This window comes from Arachis duranensis, chromosome 8, assembly GCF_000817695.3.
Source record: "Arachis duranensis cultivar V14167 chromosome 8, aradu.V14167.gnm2.J7QH, whole genome shotgun sequence".
NCBI classification, from domain to species: Eukaryota; Viridiplantae; Streptophyta; class Magnoliopsida; order Fabales; family Fabaceae; genus Arachis; species Arachis duranensis.
The window spans coordinates 42,152,062-42,169,112 of record NC_029779.3 but is presented as its reverse complement, the minus strand read 5'-3'; the positions used below and the strand labels follow the sequence as shown (position 1 = coordinate 42,169,112).

The window sequence follows — 17,051 nt, the reverse complement described above, 5'->3', positions numbered from 1 at the left end:
AGAGCTCTTCAAGCCTCACATAGAGTCCTTCGATCACATGATTGACACCGGCTTGGATACCATGCTCAGACACATCAAGCCCGTTGAAATTTTCGACTCTTTCACTTCCACAAAGCTTAGAGATATCCTTTTCTATTATATATTTAAGTTTTTCTGTTCGTTCCTGTTTCACCTAATATTTTAGCTCTAAACTCATGCAATTTCTATTTTTCAGTTGTCGGTTTTCAGCACTAACCATTGCAATTTTCACTTTCTGCTAAAAAGAATGTTTTTTTTTTTTATTATTCTATTCTTTAACGTTTCGTACTCTCGTTGGATAATGCGTCGGTGAATGAGCCAGCGAAGGAGCGAATTTCAAGGACAATGTGGGCTCCTTTGTATCCATTTGAAGCAAGTTTTTCGAACTTTTATTCTTTCTTTTGCTATGCAGATTGTTTTTTTAAGTTGTTGTCCTTTATGTTCAGTGAATGACTCAGTATGTGCAATTTTTCTTTCTTTTGAACAGTGTAGACAAGCTGGAATTTCTTATACAGGGAAGTTCATGTTGGATGTATGCTTTCAATATAATGATAGCCCAAATGTTGTAAGAGAACATGTTAGTTTTGGAGAGCTTCCCATAATGCTAAAGGTAGATTGGTTATTGTTTGCTTTAAGATTGGGTTCTTGAGTTTTGAGAACTGCACTAACACATAAGCACGAACACGTTCTTGAAAAAAAGTTGTACATGTGCATATAAGTTTGGTTTTTAGAGTGTTGCTGTGCAAGGAACTATAGTGGAAGTTGCAGGAAATTTGCTGTTGCATAACTAGTAATATTATGAATATGATGGATTCTGTGCAGTCAAAGAAATGCAGATTGAGAGATGCTAATGAAAAAAAGCTGGTGTCCTGCAAGGAAGAGGCTTCAGAAATGGGTGGGTAAGTAGTCTAACCTTTTCTGTGCAGCTTAACATTGGTTTGTACAATGTTTTCAATTACAGGGATAATATATGCTCCTAACTTAGGGGTATACTATATTCTCATTTGGATGAGTTGTTTGAGTTCTTATGTTGATGGTCTAGATTTATTATTTATTTTCTCTCTTTCTCCTTGGTGTTTATTTTTGAAGTACTTCGTTTTGGTTAATGCTTATATAAAAGCTTATGATATTTAAACCTTCAAGAAAATCTGCTAATTAATAATAATGGATGAAATGTTGTTATTATAAATTTAATATAGACTAAAGTCAGTGAGTTGGTGCTGAATCACCATAGCAGCTCTATTTGGAAAGCTGATATAAGCCGTCATATTCTTATTTGTTGTCTTATAAGCATTCCTAGGTTGCTTGTTTATCCACCTGACAATATGACTGATGATTCCTTGATCAAACACCTTATCTTTTCAGTTACTTCATTTTGAATGGCCTTGAGAGAGTTATTCGTCTATTAATTATGCCAAAACGCAACTATGTAAGCAATCTTTTTTGTCTTATGCACTTCCTTTATTGCAAGTGAGCCTGAGCTATCTTGTTTCTGTATGAGTTAAAATGTGTTATGCTAGTCCAGGAACATTTAATGGGACTATTGGGACCAAGCAGCTTTGAAGGCTATTCATGGATTTCTCGATCCCATATCATAGATTTATTGATTTCATTACTTGTTTCTTAAATGTTGTAGCCAATGAGTATGGTGCGGAATTCATTTAGCGACCGGCGAGAGGGATATACCGATAAAGCTGTTGTAATAAGGTTTGTTATATCTTCGCATTTATTTCTACTTTAAAGAACAAAATTACATTGTATCCTGTTGTTTACATATATCTCCTTTTATGAAGAACAGGTACATACATATTTTCATTTCAAAGATTGTTGCCGTTAATGTTAATGTACTTTTCCGTATAGTCTACCGTGCATTTCGTATTAGTATTATATATGATAATGCCATGGCATTGCAACTAATGATTTTGTTTGTTTGACCTTTCCTTGAACTTTTCTATATTGTATTCATTTAGTCCGTTAGCACTATAACAATTTAATATCGTTTGATCATGTACCAAATCCCACCTAGTGGGTCAAGCCTTAGTTGTGTATTTAAATGTTTTACTAGGTGTGCAATGCTTCACCTATAGATTTTTATCCTCTTACAATTTTGACTTTTATGACCAAAGGGATTAAAATGGGAGAGCAGGAATAGTAAAGGGTTTAGGGAAAGTATTTGCATGTTTCTTTGCTTTCTTTATGATGTTTCAACTGAAGATAAAATGGAAGTTTGTCTTTTTGATTTCTTTACTGTTTTATTTTTTGTGTCCAAAAACTCCGAAAATAAACTTTTTTAATGTTTAACTCCCAATATCTGAATCGTTTATAACTTCTTTTTTAATAAATTATTCAGGTGTGTAAGAGCAGATCAATCATCAGTAACAGTAAAATTGTATTATCTTCGTAACGGGAGTGCAAGAATAGGATTCTGGTAAGAAGTCTTTGGTTGCTACTTCCTTTTTAAAAAATTCTTTGTTTCGTTCACATTCTTTGACTTGCATCTTAAGAAAGTTTTGATGATTTTGAATTTAAAATTTTAAAGACACTATCATTTTGCAGGATGAAAGGAAGGGAATACTTGCTTCCTGTGGGCATTGTTTTAAAGGTAACACGTTCTGATTCTGTTAAATTACTGTAAATTTTGGCTTGAAATTTTTCAATGAGATGGAATTCTACAGTTTCTGTTATCCCATTTTCCTTGTTCTATATTTGGTTTGCTAATACATATATGTTTACAACAGAACTGATCTTTTTGTAACAGGCCCTCATTGACACCACAGACCGTGAAATTTATTTAAATTTGACAAGCTGCTATAATGAGAAGTACGGAAAGGGAAAGGGTACTGTTGGGACTCACCTTGTCGGTGAAAGGGCAAAAATAATTTTAGATGAAGTTCGAGATTTGTCTCTTTTCACTCGCCTTCAATGTCTAGAGTATATTGGTACATAATGCGGTTCTCTTGAAGACCCTATTGTTTCTGAATTTGCATACTTCTATACTAATTTTCTGAGTTTTAAATTCAGGAGAGAATTTCCGGCCTATTATGACTGGACTTGAAAATGACAGCTATCCTGTTGTATGTATTATTTATTTTTTTTGAAGAAGAGGTTCTTTTTACCTTATATTTGTGTTTGTTGATTTCATGAATTTCCTTCAATGCCAGGTGGCTGATGCTGTTTTAATGGACTACATATTTGTTCATCTGGAGAATAATTTTGACAAATTCAATCTGCTAATGTTAGCTCCTTTTCTCCTTCTATTTGGTTATTTTGCATAGTGAGCACTTCTTTTTTCTTATGAATATAACATATTTGCTGTGAAGGGCAGCCTTAGAGTAATAATTTAGTTGTCTCCTTGTAACCTTTATCCCGCTTTTGGATATTGTCTGAGATAGAAATATAGAGACAATTGATAGAGACAGAGACAAAGACGTATATATTCTGTCCTCACTTCTATGAAATACAGAAAAATACATTAATGTTTTTATCTTGAGACAGGAAAATTGTCTGTCTCTGGCTCTACAACCAAACGAGTTTATGCATCTTTTATCTTTTTATTTCTGTCTTAGAGACAGTATTCAAATGTAACCCAAGGTCATGATTTCAAGCAGTGGAATTAGCCACTGATGCAGATTAGGCTACCTATGTACCCTTTGGATCTGTACGGCGGTGCAGTGGGCCGTCCCCGAGACCAAGTGTAATGTGGGATGCTTGTGTGCATCACCAGACTGGCCTTCTATATAAGATATCTGTTGTGAGTCTTGTGTGCGTGTTTCGGAGAGTTATTTCACAATTTAATTTGAAAAGTTGAAAATTGATTTGTCTAAAACTTATTCCCACAACCTTTTACAAAAAAGTTGAAAAAAACATTTTTTTGTTTTGTTTTGTTTTTGTTTTTGTTTTTGAGACACAAGCAGTAGTATTCTTTTCAAAGTCTTATATATTGAGATTATATATGGTTTCTTTTCTGGTTCCTCTATTCTACTTTTTTAACTATCTATTTTTAGAGATCTATTTATTATTTTCTCATTTTAGCTTCTATTTTCCTTCTCCATTTAGCTTCATGTTGCAGAAACTTTTCTCACTTATAGATCAGACATCAGTACCTGACAACCCTGATTCCTTGCAAAATCAGGAGGTTTTACTCCCTGGCCATCTGATTACACTTTATCTTAAGGTGGAAAGCTTTGAACCCCTTTTCTGTAATATATTAATCCCCATATTTGTCTTGTTTTATTATTACAAGGATCCTTTCTAAAAGTCTTTTTCTGCTGTCTTATCACTTTTACACAAACAAACAAAAATAAGAGGTTGATGTTTAAGCTTTTTTCCTCACCGGTTTTTATTATTATTTTTGATATTAGGAAAAACTGGAAGATTGGCTGCAAAGAGGAAAAAAGCTTGTTCAAGATGAGATCAAGGAAAAAAGCAAAAACTTTGATATCGGCAACAGTATGTATTATCTTTGTTTCCTCTTGCAATGTTATTTTCGATGATTAATTCTCTGCTCCTCCCCCTTCTGTTGGCATCTGCTAATATCTTTGTACTCGACTTTTTGTGGAATATTCATGAGACCTCATAAATAATAGAGAAGAGATAGTTCAAAGAATTTAGAGAGAAGAGAGATTGAACTGAATCATGTACTCCAATATTATTATTGAGCTTAGCACCAATTGGTGCTTATATACAGAGAGAAGATAGCTTGTGGTGCAAGCTAATACGAAGGGCATAATTGCCTTTTCATGCATAAGTTAGTTATGACAACTGTAGCTAACTACAGCTGTCCTTTCCTTGCTGGATCAGCTATTCTAACTAACTGAATATCTCTAGATTATACTAACTTACAATATTAATAAATGATTTACTGGCCTCCCCTTATTATTCAATGCACCCTGTAGTCTTTAAGCTTCTACGTGATGTCTAAATTGATGATATTTGTCATGATCTTTTCTTTACATTGTTTGCCTCTTTGTTTTGCAGTTAGGCAAGTAAAAAATCTTTTTGAGAAAAATCCACCAAGGCATATAGGTACAACCATTGAAAATATGTTGAAAACTGGAAGATTAAACACACAGACGGGTCTAGATCTGCAGCAGGTATGCACTTGCCAGTTCTCAGTTAAATTATGCCGGTGCTTGTGTTTGCAAACTGTAAGAGATGTACCTAAATTATTCTTTGTATTTCTTCACATGTCAATATAATTGGATTGTATCCTCCATGTGAAGGCTTAGTGTTCGATATTTCTACTCTTTAAAGTATCAGATACTAATAGGAACTGGGCCTATAATTAACAGGTCTTGATAGATAAGTATTAGAGTAGCTCTTAGTAGCCAACGATAATGACGGTGTTAGAGGTGCAGAAATCATCAGTTTAGAAATTAGGAAGTCAGCAACTAGGAGAGGAATGGATTTCTCGAACATGTTTGTACAATTATATTCTTGTTGTGAAGTCAAACATACTTGGGATTTTGTTATTCTTTGAATCAGTCTATCAGCTGGTGTTAAAGCAACTTGAGCTGGGGAGGAATATATGTTGGAATGAGAATAGAAGCAAAGTCGGAGTCCATGTAAAGTCGCCTACTATATTCGAGTCACTTAGCAGACAAGGGTTAGCCAAGGTTGATCATTGCCAAATCTTGGAGGTTTGGGATATTAGTGAAGGACAATGTCCAAGAATTATACGATAAGTGGGACACAGTCTTGAGTTTCATTCAAGAGTCTATCTAATTCAAAATTGGGTTCTGTAAAGGAAAATTCAGAGTGTTGAACATGGAAGGAAAATAATGAGCAATGGAGAAGGGTTGAGATGCCTTTGTTTTTGAGTGGGTGCTGATGCTTACAGGTGGGTGAGCTGAATAGGGTGGAATGGCATTTCAGCAAGAGCGTACAACATGGAGAGTGACTTGTTGCTGCCAGAGACCTTGGAGGTTCAACAATACTTGGCTTGAATGGCAGGTGTCTTACATTCAGAATCCTAAGTGGTCCAAGCTTAGGAGTTATGCTTTAGGTCTCAAAATTTGATAGTCCAAAATCCATGAGATATTGCTATGCTGGGTGCAAGAAGGATTTGCTAAGAATATATGGTTGAGACTTATATAGGGCTACTACTAGTGATTTAGAAGATATATTTGGAGGGTGTTTTCATGAGTTGTTCAAGTGAACAGGTAAGACATGAAGTCATTTCATCCCCCTGAAGCTCTATTCTAGTTAAAGGATGTGGCTTCTTCAATTGGTGAGATATAAAGCGATTCTAAAAGAGGGAAACATTAATGTTGAAGAATGTTCTGGGATATAATAACTGTTATTTTTCTAGAAACAATGTGGGAGATGGAAGAAAACATGCCCAGGGAATGAAGCCCAAGGGAAATTGAATGATACAACTGAATTCAGAGGTGGATAGTAATTTTTTCTTTAAGGCAGTAAACTGAGGCTGGAATGCATAGAGAAGAAAGAAGAGATCATGATGGGATAATAAGATGATGTGCTGTGCAGGGTTTCAAGAAGGCCAACCATGCTTTCACTGTTAAAGTGGTTGGACCTAGGTTTTGCTATACATGCAGTGGCTGGTGGGTGGTTGGCAAGCATAAACCAGTACTACCGCTGTACAATTGCCATTGAGGAGCTAGCTGAGACTGCTGCTGCAGAACATTTTCCTAGTACTGATATGAGATTGCTGTCAACATGTTAGGGAAACTCTGTTCAAATGGGCTTGATTCTTTTTCTGGGTGGATCATGCCCTGACAGTTGGGAAGATTGGTGTGGAAAATGGTGAAATTGGAGTTGCAAACCCTAGGCCCATTTTTGGACTTGTGAGATGAAACCCTATTTTCTTAGCAGTAGAAAATGGTCTGTAAAGGGTCCTATTTACCAATGGTTGGCAGTGAACACCTTGAAAAGATTATGTCTCTGGCAGATAAACCCCACTGTTTTTTTGGATGATACATGTGTATGACAGGGCAGGATCACTAGTGAGAACAATAGCTGCCCATAAGTTTAATGTATCATTAGCATTTGCAGAGAAATATAGGTGATTGGATGAAATACACATTATGTGGATGTCATCATACCTTGAAGCATACCTATGCTACAAGCTTGGGATGAAATCTTCCATCAGAAATGTTATGTTTCCTTATTGCAAATCTTATTCATTCCTTTGGTACAGCCTTTTTCCACCTTGATACACCTATTTGGAAATCAAAAGTTCTTTTTGTGAGTATGCTTGGTTGAGAGGTGATTAGGTGAAAATGGGTGGAAAATTTCATACATGAGCTCACCCATTTTACCCACCACCCAAACACACCCTAGGGTTGACTTCTTTGTTTGAACAATTCTGCTTAACTGAATTAATTTCTTACATGTTGCAAGTTTATGATACACAAGGTTATCTCTGTCAAAGTTAGTTATATGTTGGACAAGTTCAGAATCAGAATTGATACCACATCTATTTTTGTATTGTTTTGTGGCTAACATTTTATGAATACTTTATCTGGTATGTTGGTGAATGTTGGGTGGGTGTGCCTTGCAACCATAGTTGTCAAATATATTGGCGATCGCTTAGAGAATTTTGCAAGAACTGCCATAGTCTGTTTAAGGGTGTTTCACTAACTGATATGCAAAGGGAGCATCTTGCATTGTTCTATGGCAAATCCCTCTAGGTGTTAATTACATCCTTTTGTATTTGTGTAAGTCTCATCCACTTTTGTAATACAATTTCTTTTTCCATTAAAAAAAATCCTTATCATTCTAGAGGAATACCTGTCTTGGATATGGTAAGGGATTGAAAAGTTATGTGTCATTAATAATGTGTTTCTTGGTTTGTTCTCTATCAATATTCTCTTCATCTTAATAAAATTATTGTTCCCAATCAAAATTCAATTATGACAATATAACTGGTTGATTGCTTTATATATCTTTCTTTATGTTAGCATGATGCCCTTTAAAATTCATTTGGTTATATTTGCTTGATCAGAGGGCAGGCTATACAGTTCAGGCTGAAAGGTTGAACTTCTTACGTTTTCTTTCACATTTTCGTGCTGTTCATCGAGGGGCCTCATTTGCTGGGCTACGTACTACAACTGTCAGGAAGCTTTTGCCTGAGTAAGTACATTTTTACTTAATTAGTAATTCAGCGTATTACATATTCTTGTTATAATATGCACCTGATTGTATCTATTATTTATGAGATGTTTTTCTTGCAATAGATCTTGGGGTTTTCTTTGCCCTGTGCACACTCCTGATGGAGAGCCCTGTGGATTGTTAAACCACATGACATCCACTTGCAGTAAGTTATTTGTTACCTTATCCTGATAGTGATGTATTATGTTAGTGTACCTATCCATATTTGTACCATATTTTGCATCAAATTTTGTCACCTAAGATACAGTCGTTTATTATTTCCATTTGCTGTAGTGTAACCCTACATCATAAAACTCTAGTATGCTGCACTATATTCCATTGGTTTCTGTTAACAATTTTCATATTGCATCACCCTCTGTTTCTGTAAGGGTGTTCACAATAAGTGTTGTGTTATATTTCTCTGGATTAATTAATAGCTGTTATTCAACTGTTCAAGTGAGATGGTACTTTAGGATTTTACCTTCAACACTTAAGGTGTTCCAGAAGGCTAATATATAAAAATGTATGGCAAAATTCACCATATAAAATATCATAAGAACTCTACCAATGCTTGGTTTGTACAAGTGGTCAACCACTTGTTCCCTTTAAGGAAGGTCTATGGTTTGACTCTCTGAATGGAAAAGTATTACTACAGAAACAGACAATTAAATTATGTGGTAATATTTATTGGTTAAATAAAGTGTCTCATCACTTATCTTTAGAGACAATTTAAGTTCAGTAATTTTTCTCGTCTCTTTTGTCAGGGATTACTTCATTCATCAAATCTCAAGGAACGATTAAAGACTATTTTAGTATAAAAAAAGATATCCTCGATGTTTTAACTGAGGTTGGAATGATACCATCTTTACCAAAGCTAGTTCTTCCTGGCCCACCTGAATTACTAACTGTTCTTTTAGATGGTTGTATTGTTGGTGGTATACCTTCCAGTGAAGTTGAGAAAGTTGTGGCTCACATAAGACGATTAAAAGTTTCATCTGCTCCAGTGGTATTTTTTTTTTTTAAAAAATCATATTGTGTTTGTTTACTGTATGATATATCTTTTTCATATTGACTTAAATATTATGTGTTGCAGATTCCTGATCATCTGGAAGTGGGTTATGTTCCATTGAGCATGGGTGGAGCATATCCTGGTCTATACCTGTTCACATCCCCCTCAAGGTTTGTTCGGCCAGTGAGAAATATATCATTTCCTTCAGATGGAAGTGAAAACATCGAACTTATTGGGCCATTTGAACAGGTAAAAGTATTTTTTTTTTTCTCTGTTTAACATTATTTGGAATAAGAAGGTTGCTTAAATGGATGAATTGACACACTAGACTAAATAAGATTAGGAACGATTGCAGTAGAGAAATATTTCACATAGCACCAATTAATGAGAAGATGATAAAATCTCATCTTAGGTGGTATGAAGGACATGCTCGGAGAAGTTTTGCCAAGGATCCACTTAGGAGAGTGGATTAGATGGAGGGTAGTTTTGTAGCTAGAAGCAAAGGGAGACCTTGGGGCAAATTACTAGAAGAGTTTTTAAAATTTCAGTGTGGTTTATATTTTATAACAGTACTTTGGCAATGATTAATCCATGTAGCCGAACTCACCAGCTGAGAGTTGTTTAACGTTTGAATTCTTTTTTGGAACTGAAGAACTAAAGCTATCTTTATTGAGATGGCTATTTTCACACAGGATCTATCCAATCTGAGTTGCACCTTTTTATATTCCTTGTCAGGTTTTTATGGAGATAAGATGTCCTGATGGAGGAGATGGAGGAAGGAAAAGTTCATTCCCTGCAACTCATGAGGAAATTCATCCGACAGGAATGCTTAGCGTAGTGGCTAATCTTACTCCTTGGTCAGATCATAATCAGAGCCCAAGAAATATGTACCAGTGTCAGGTATTTGTCTTGGTGTGTTTAAGACTGTAAGACTGCTTGATCAACAGATGTTTTCAGATTGTTGTTGCTTTCATTGTAGATGGCAAAGCAAACAATGGCATTCTCTTCACAAGCCATTCAACATCGTGCAGATCAAAAATTGTATCACCTTCAGGTTTGCTCAAATTTGCTATGTTTTATGTTTATAGATTGCAGATACCCACTGTTCCAGATAAAAATGTGGAGCCTCCCTAATGTTTGGTTTTGTAGTTAATTACTTCCCTTGCATCTCACATATCATTATTTTATAATATTTTGCTTTCCTCTTATAAGTTGAATATTTTGTGGTTATTTTCAGACTCCCCAGAGTCCCATTGTGCGCACAGGTGCATATACCAAGTATTGCATTGACGAATTCCCAACAGGAACAAATGCAATAGTTGCAGTTCTGGCATATACAGGGTAACTGCTTTAGAGCAAAGCAACTGTAATTTAACCTTTTATATTTATAAACATATTTGTTAATCTATAAACGGCTCACAGATATGATATGGAGGATGCCATGATTTTAAACAAGTCATCAGTGGAACGTGGGATGTTTCACGGACAAATATATCAGGTTTGATATATGACAAACTAGTTACGTTTTCTTGATTTTGATGTGTTACTGTTTATTTCTCACATCACTATTCGCATGACATTATGATTGGGTTTTTGAAGTTTTAGCAGTTTATACTCAATCAAGTTTCTTCTGTTTGAAACTTCATTGCTGCTGCTGCTCTCTCTCTCTCTCTCTCTCTCTCTCTCTCTCTCTCTCTATATATAGCTGAAGTGTGATCGTATTTTTTATGGTTTTGTTCCCCACTCCAGTCCCTGGCTCCTGCTCCTCACCGTCACACACACTAACCCTAAACACCCAGCGGCAACTCATGAATCCTTGACCATTGGTCTATTTGTAGATATATTCTGCATTTCCAACAGTATAGTCTCTCATGGTCTGGCCTAAAAGGCCAAATACTCACTTATAGAGTACCTTGCTATTATGCTCTTTCTGGAGCCTTCAAACTAGCACATTTCTTGTGACTAGATGACATCGGTAATCTACTGCATACACTGATCTGTGTTTGCTTCTGTACCTCCATGTCCTATTATGGTGGTGTAGTCCAAGTATTGATATTTCAGTTGTTTGCTTTGACTGTAGATAATGTTTCTTGCCACAAATTCTGATTGTAAATTTGCCATAACACTGTTTTTATATGCATCTCTAATTCCATTTTCTTTTATATTGTAATCCACCTATATTAAATTTTTCAGTTGCAAGTTTTGACTCTTAGGCAATGTTTCATGTTATTATGATTGTTAATTTGCTTTATTGAATATTATGGCAGACTGAAACTATTGACCTGACTCAAATGGGTGGTAGAAAGTCAGGCAAGTCAAGTCAAACCCCAAGAATGTTCAGAAGAAGCAACATAAACAAATTTGGTTGTATGCTTGATGCAGATGGCCTTCCACATGTTGGCCAGGTTTGCTTTCATCTCTCTGTGTGTGTGTGTGTGCGTGTGTGTGTGTGCACGCACACCCTTCTCTCATTCTTCTCCTGACTGCGACTTTGTTACTCTTAATTTGTGATTTCCAGTTCATACGACCGGATGAACCCTACTGTAGCATTTATAATACAGAAAGGAGTTCTGTGCAAACCTTAAGAAAGAAGGGTACGGAACCTGTTTATGTTGATTATGTTGCTGTTGATGTCAAAAACAAGAAGGATCTTCAGAAGGCAAGTCAATGCTTTTGCATATATTTCCTAGTGTAATCGGATAGTAGGTTTAAATTTGAAACATTTATGATATAATAAATTTAAATAGATATTTATTGGTCCCTATAACCTATGCTATTGGGTTGCTTAATCCATGAACAGTAGTATCAATGCCATTCACCCATTGTGCTGAAGTTTGAACATTGTTTCCCACATCATTCATTAAAATTATATATATTTTTAGCAGTCAATATCCATGAACCGCTTTGAAGAGTTCATTTGTCAGAAGAGGTTCTCTAATTTACAAATAAATGAATGTTATTTTCCTTAAGAAGTTTTATAGTAGCAGTTACACTAACCAATCCTGGTAGTGTATTTCAAGTAGTATTACAAGATATATACAGCACAAGCTGTAGAAGGAAAAATTTATTACAATTTTTATTATTCAATTCAATCTGTTAACTTTTTCTTGTGCTTTCAATTTCTGGAGCAGGTCAACATACGGTTCCGACAGCCTCGGAATCCTATCATTGGTGATAAATTTAGTAGTAGGCATGGGCAAAAAGGTGTTTGCTCTCAGTTGTGGCCAGACATTGATATGCCATTTTGTGGAACTACGGGGATGCGCCCAGATCTCATAATCAATCCGCATGCATTTCCTTCTAGAATGACAATTGCAATGCTTTTGGAGTCTGTTGCTGCTAAGGTACAACATTTAAATGAAGATATAAGCACGAAGATATTGTATAAATTATCACACACTTTCTGTATGGAATGTTTGATGGGAATCATGTAATGACTGCTCTGCAAGCATTTTTGCATATTGGTCACCTTCTGGATGCTCTACACATCTGCTTCCTTAAAGATCAATTATAATGTGTAACTAATTCTTTCAGGGAGGCAGCTTACATGGAGAATTTGTAGATGCAACTCCATTTCGTGGTTCAGTGAATAAAAATGATGGGGAGTCTGAATCAAAATCAGGTTCACTTGTCGATGACCTTGGTCTTATGCTAAGAAAAAAAGGATTCAATTATCATGGTTTGGAGGTTCTGTATAGTGGGGTTTATGGAACAGAATTAACGTGTGAGATCTTTATTGGGCCTGTTTATTACCAGCGGTTACGTCATATGGTTTCGGACAAATATCAGGTGAGCAAATCCTCTGTTTTGTCAATGCTGCTTCATATTGTTTTCTATATTCTCTCCTAGCTTGGCAAGATTCACTTGAAAAGAAATTAACATTTCAAATTACTCCTTTTATTCCTGCAATTTTTGGTTTTAAAGCTTTTGAAGTGGTGTGTCTAATTGAACTTAAATGTGAAAAGTCATTATCTAAATTTCACTTTGTTTCCTATTTTGGTCAAAGAAAACATTTCAACCCAACTCAATCCCCAAAATATGTGTTGGTTGGCATTGAAAAAATTATAACCAACGATGTATGAGTTGGGTTTTGGTTTGGAAAATTTCAACCCAAAGAATCTGACCCAATGCATTAAAAAAAAAGGGTTCTTGAGTGGTCTCAAACTTGTGTGTAAAACACGTAATTCAATGTGCTTTTCTTCTTGGACACTGGTTACTGGCTACTACCTTACAAAAGCTTTTGTTGTCATTCGATTTGCAACACCAAATGCATTTTCCTTTACAGGTTCGATCTACTGGAACAACTGACCAGCTCACTAAACAGCCAATCAAAGGACGAAAACGTGGTGGGGGAGTTCGATTTGGAGAAATGGAACGTGACTCTCTACTTGCGCATGGGGCTGCATATCTTTTGCACGATAGGTTGCACACCTGTTCTGATTATCACATTGCTGATGTATGTTCCCTTTGTGGAAGCTTGCTTACAACAGTATTCATCCAACCCCAAAAGCGGCCGGTGCGGGCGATCGGGGGGCTTCCACCTGGAAGAGCTCCTAAGAAGATCATGTGTGATGCATGCCAAACAAGTAAAGGCATGGAGGCAGTTGCAATGCCGTATGTATTCAGATACTTGGCAGCAGAGCTTGCAGCCATGAACATAAAATTAACTCTTAAGCTAAGTAATCAAGCTGGAGCCTGATATGGCGCGTTCTCATTGGATATGGTGAAGTATGCTTAGCATGACAGCGTGTTAAGATTATTATTTGCATAATCATGAAACATCTAATGGGAGCTCATATGCTTGCTCCCGTCCCTGGGAGTAAAAGTTTTCCTAGTCTTGCAATCTTAATTTCTGTTGGTTTCGAACAGATCCAGATAGTAACATAGTAACGAAAGGTTTGACGTTTTCACATTCATCTATGTATTGTTGTCAATGTAAAATATTAGCTAAATTATTTAGTGTTGCTGAATTTTGATTTTCTTTTGTAAAATGTGACATAAAGAAAACTCGAAGTGAAAGAAGTCTGCTATTTGTATTTTAATTTTTATTTTTTTTGGTTTCCCACGGTATTCCCCAACCCGGCAGGCCAAGGACTAATCCGCCGCGGTATTGAGTTCCATTTTAATTTTTATTATTGATTAGAGATTTCTAAGGGCTTCATTTAAATCCACCAAACTTTACGTGAAGCAGTTTATTTCTAAAATGTTCAAACTCCAAACCATTTCGGCATTTCCCCATTGTTTAATTTCTTTTAGTCGCCTAATTTTTTGGGCATGATCTTTGCCTAATATATTTAGGAATCAGTTAAAAGAAAGTTATAGTGGTTGTACCTTTTGTGGAGGTCATGAGCTAATAAGATTCAGATATCTTAACTTGGACAATGTTGAAACTAGGTAGGAGGACAACTTGTAAAATATTCTGATGTTTAAGTCAATAGTGCTTTGGGTGTTAGAGATGTAGAGGGAAGAGTTTTTTTTTCTTTTATTCTGTTTTTTTGGTGTAACAGTAACCATTTATTGTCTTTAATGTATATTTTTAATGTTATGATCTGACAATTTTGTGAGTTAATAATTTTATTAGTCTTAATAACTTAGCCATTAGTTAGTAACATAGTTTTCTGATTTATTTATATTCACAAAATGTCATTTTTATTCCGTAGTTTTCTCATTTATTCATATTCACGAAATGTCATTCTTATCCAGAACAGTGTCTAAACTCGAGTTTGTTGACTTAACGACTTTGTCAAAAATATCTGAGTTTAACTAACTAAGCCCGAATAGATTTTTACTTTGGTTGCATTTATAAACCATCTCAATAAATTTTTTAATGAACTATCTGGGTCGTTCTCCCGACCTCCTTTGGTTGCATTTTGGAGAAAGACTTTTATTCTCTTAAGTTCGTGGACTCATGTCTTATAACTGAGATCACCAAATCAAGATTAACCAAAATATTCCTTAAAGACATCTTTTCCCAAGTTCAGAAGATGCTTCTTCGCTCAGCAACCTTTGTTAAGGATACTGAGGTGAAAATTTCAAATCTCCATTCAATTCGTGGCAAAAGACAAAGACATTGATAATGTCATCACTCATATTCAATGCTTAAATGCATCTTTAGCCTCTCTTCAAGAGGATAATATCACTCTTTGGAAAAAAGTTAAAAAGTTTGGGACTTCTTTTGATACAAAAGTTGAGAATCTGAGCATAACATGCGTGAGCAAGTGAAATTCTTAACTCCTAACTTAGACGTCTCCGAAGACAATACTTTCAAGAAGATTGTTAATGGAAAAGTGATAAAAGATCTTATAAAGATCTTCATAAAATTTTCTAAGTTATTTGTAATTTAAGTTTATGCACTTAATATTTTTATTTGCCTTTGTAAACAAGTTTTTTTTTTTTTTGAGAAGTTCTTTTTCCATTTTTTTTTGTTTTTTAGACAAGCTCTTTTCCTGTTTTTTCGAGAAGCTTTTTAGCTGTTTTGAACTTTTCTTTAGATAACTAGGCTAAGTTCACTTGAAACTTTATTATCATTAAAGTTTACAACATGCACTTTTACTTTCTACCGTTTTTCTAATATTAGTATTAAATGCATTTAATTATCATTGTACCAGCAGTTTCTACCATTTTTTTGGTATTAATATTAGTTAGAGTAAAGTATCATTTTTGTCCTCAACGTTTGGGGTAAGTCTCAAAGTTATCTCTAACGTTTCAATCGTCCTATTTAAGTCCCTAACATTTCAAAATTGACTCAATGTTGTCATGCCGTTAGGGATCCGTTAACAGAATTGACGGCGGAACAAAATTGAGACGATTTTGAAACGTTAGGGACTTAAATATGACGAAAACATTAGGGACAATTTTGATACATTAGTGACAAAAAGTATAATTTATATTTTATTATATATATATATATATTATTTTTTTCTTTTCTGCAAGTTTATATACTAATCATTCTACAAACATTATTTCATGATAAGTAAAAATTTTTAAGAGTAAAATTATAAAAAAATTAATTTCTTTAAAATAAAAGTAATATGATTAAGTGTAATTTACTTAGATGTGATTAAAAAATAATTGAATACTATGTATAGTAAAAAATTGATATTATTGAAGGATAAATTTAAAATTTATTTCTATGTATCATTTTTGTTCCCAACGTTTTCGTCATATTTAAGTCCCTAACGTTTTAAAATCGTCTCAATTTTGTCCCGCCGTCGATTCTGTTAACGGATCCCTAACGGCAGGATAACATTGAGTCAGTTTTAAAATGTTAGGGACATAAATAGGACGATTGAAACGTTAGGGATAACTTTGGGACTTATCCCAAACGTTGGGGACAAAAACGATATTTTACTCATATTAGTTACTACCGTTGTACCGATAATGATATTGAATGTATTTTAAATATTTGTTATGCTGGCATTAACATTTATGCACATTAAATAGGCAATAATAAACATTAATGTATGGAGCAATTGACAATCTTCGATATATTAAATTGAATTATCCAACGAAGTCAGGTACAAATAAACATAGAATTTAGGCCTCATTACAAACATAAGTTAATAGGAAAAGAGTGCCTTTATTTCGATAACTTTTTAAGAATAATACATTTTGAGGTAGATACCACTTTTTGAGATAGATAGCATTCTATGTTTTTTGGGACTTCGAAACCATTTAAGTTTTTTAACTTATATGCCCCTTTACTTAGATTTTCTTTAACCATAAGGGATCCTTTTCAAGTGGGGTTAACTTTCCTTGAGATACTGAGGTGACGACATGAGCTTGTTTATAAGTATGACTTTGGTATTATACCTCTTTGCAACTCTATGCTTTAATGCTTGTTCAACTAAATGGATTGTTGACCTTACTTCATTAATAAGGTCAAGATCCATACGATGATCAAAACTTTCGA

At 34.8% G+C, this 17,051-nt stretch overlaps 1 protein-coding gene across 1 annotated transcript; it reads left to right on the top strand.

Annotated features, from left to right (window-relative positions):
• On the top strand, positions 1-14,175 carry LOC107462921 (DNA-directed RNA polymerase I subunit 2; the record flags this gene model as incomplete). The annotated part of the gene is given in 27 exon segments (XM_021129647.2): positions 1-122; positions 308-390; positions 506-628; positions 841-917; positions 1,384-1,447; positions 1,655-1,725; positions 2,369-2,446; positions 2,575-2,620; positions 2,777-2,957; positions 3,040-3,092; positions 3,180-3,253; positions 4,075-4,192; positions 4,380-4,467; positions 4,996-5,111; positions 7,985-8,112; positions 8,217-8,296; positions 8,895-9,136; positions 9,224-9,388; positions 9,875-10,039; positions 10,119-10,193; positions 10,377-10,480; positions 10,562-10,637; positions 11,407-11,544; positions 11,658-11,798; positions 12,271-12,483; positions 12,674-12,928; positions 13,425-14,175. Coding segments are annotated over 27 exon segments (3,490 nt in total), but the record flags the coding sequence as incomplete, so codon positions are not given.
• Between the last annotated feature and the right edge of the window lie 2,876 nt (positions 14,176-17,051).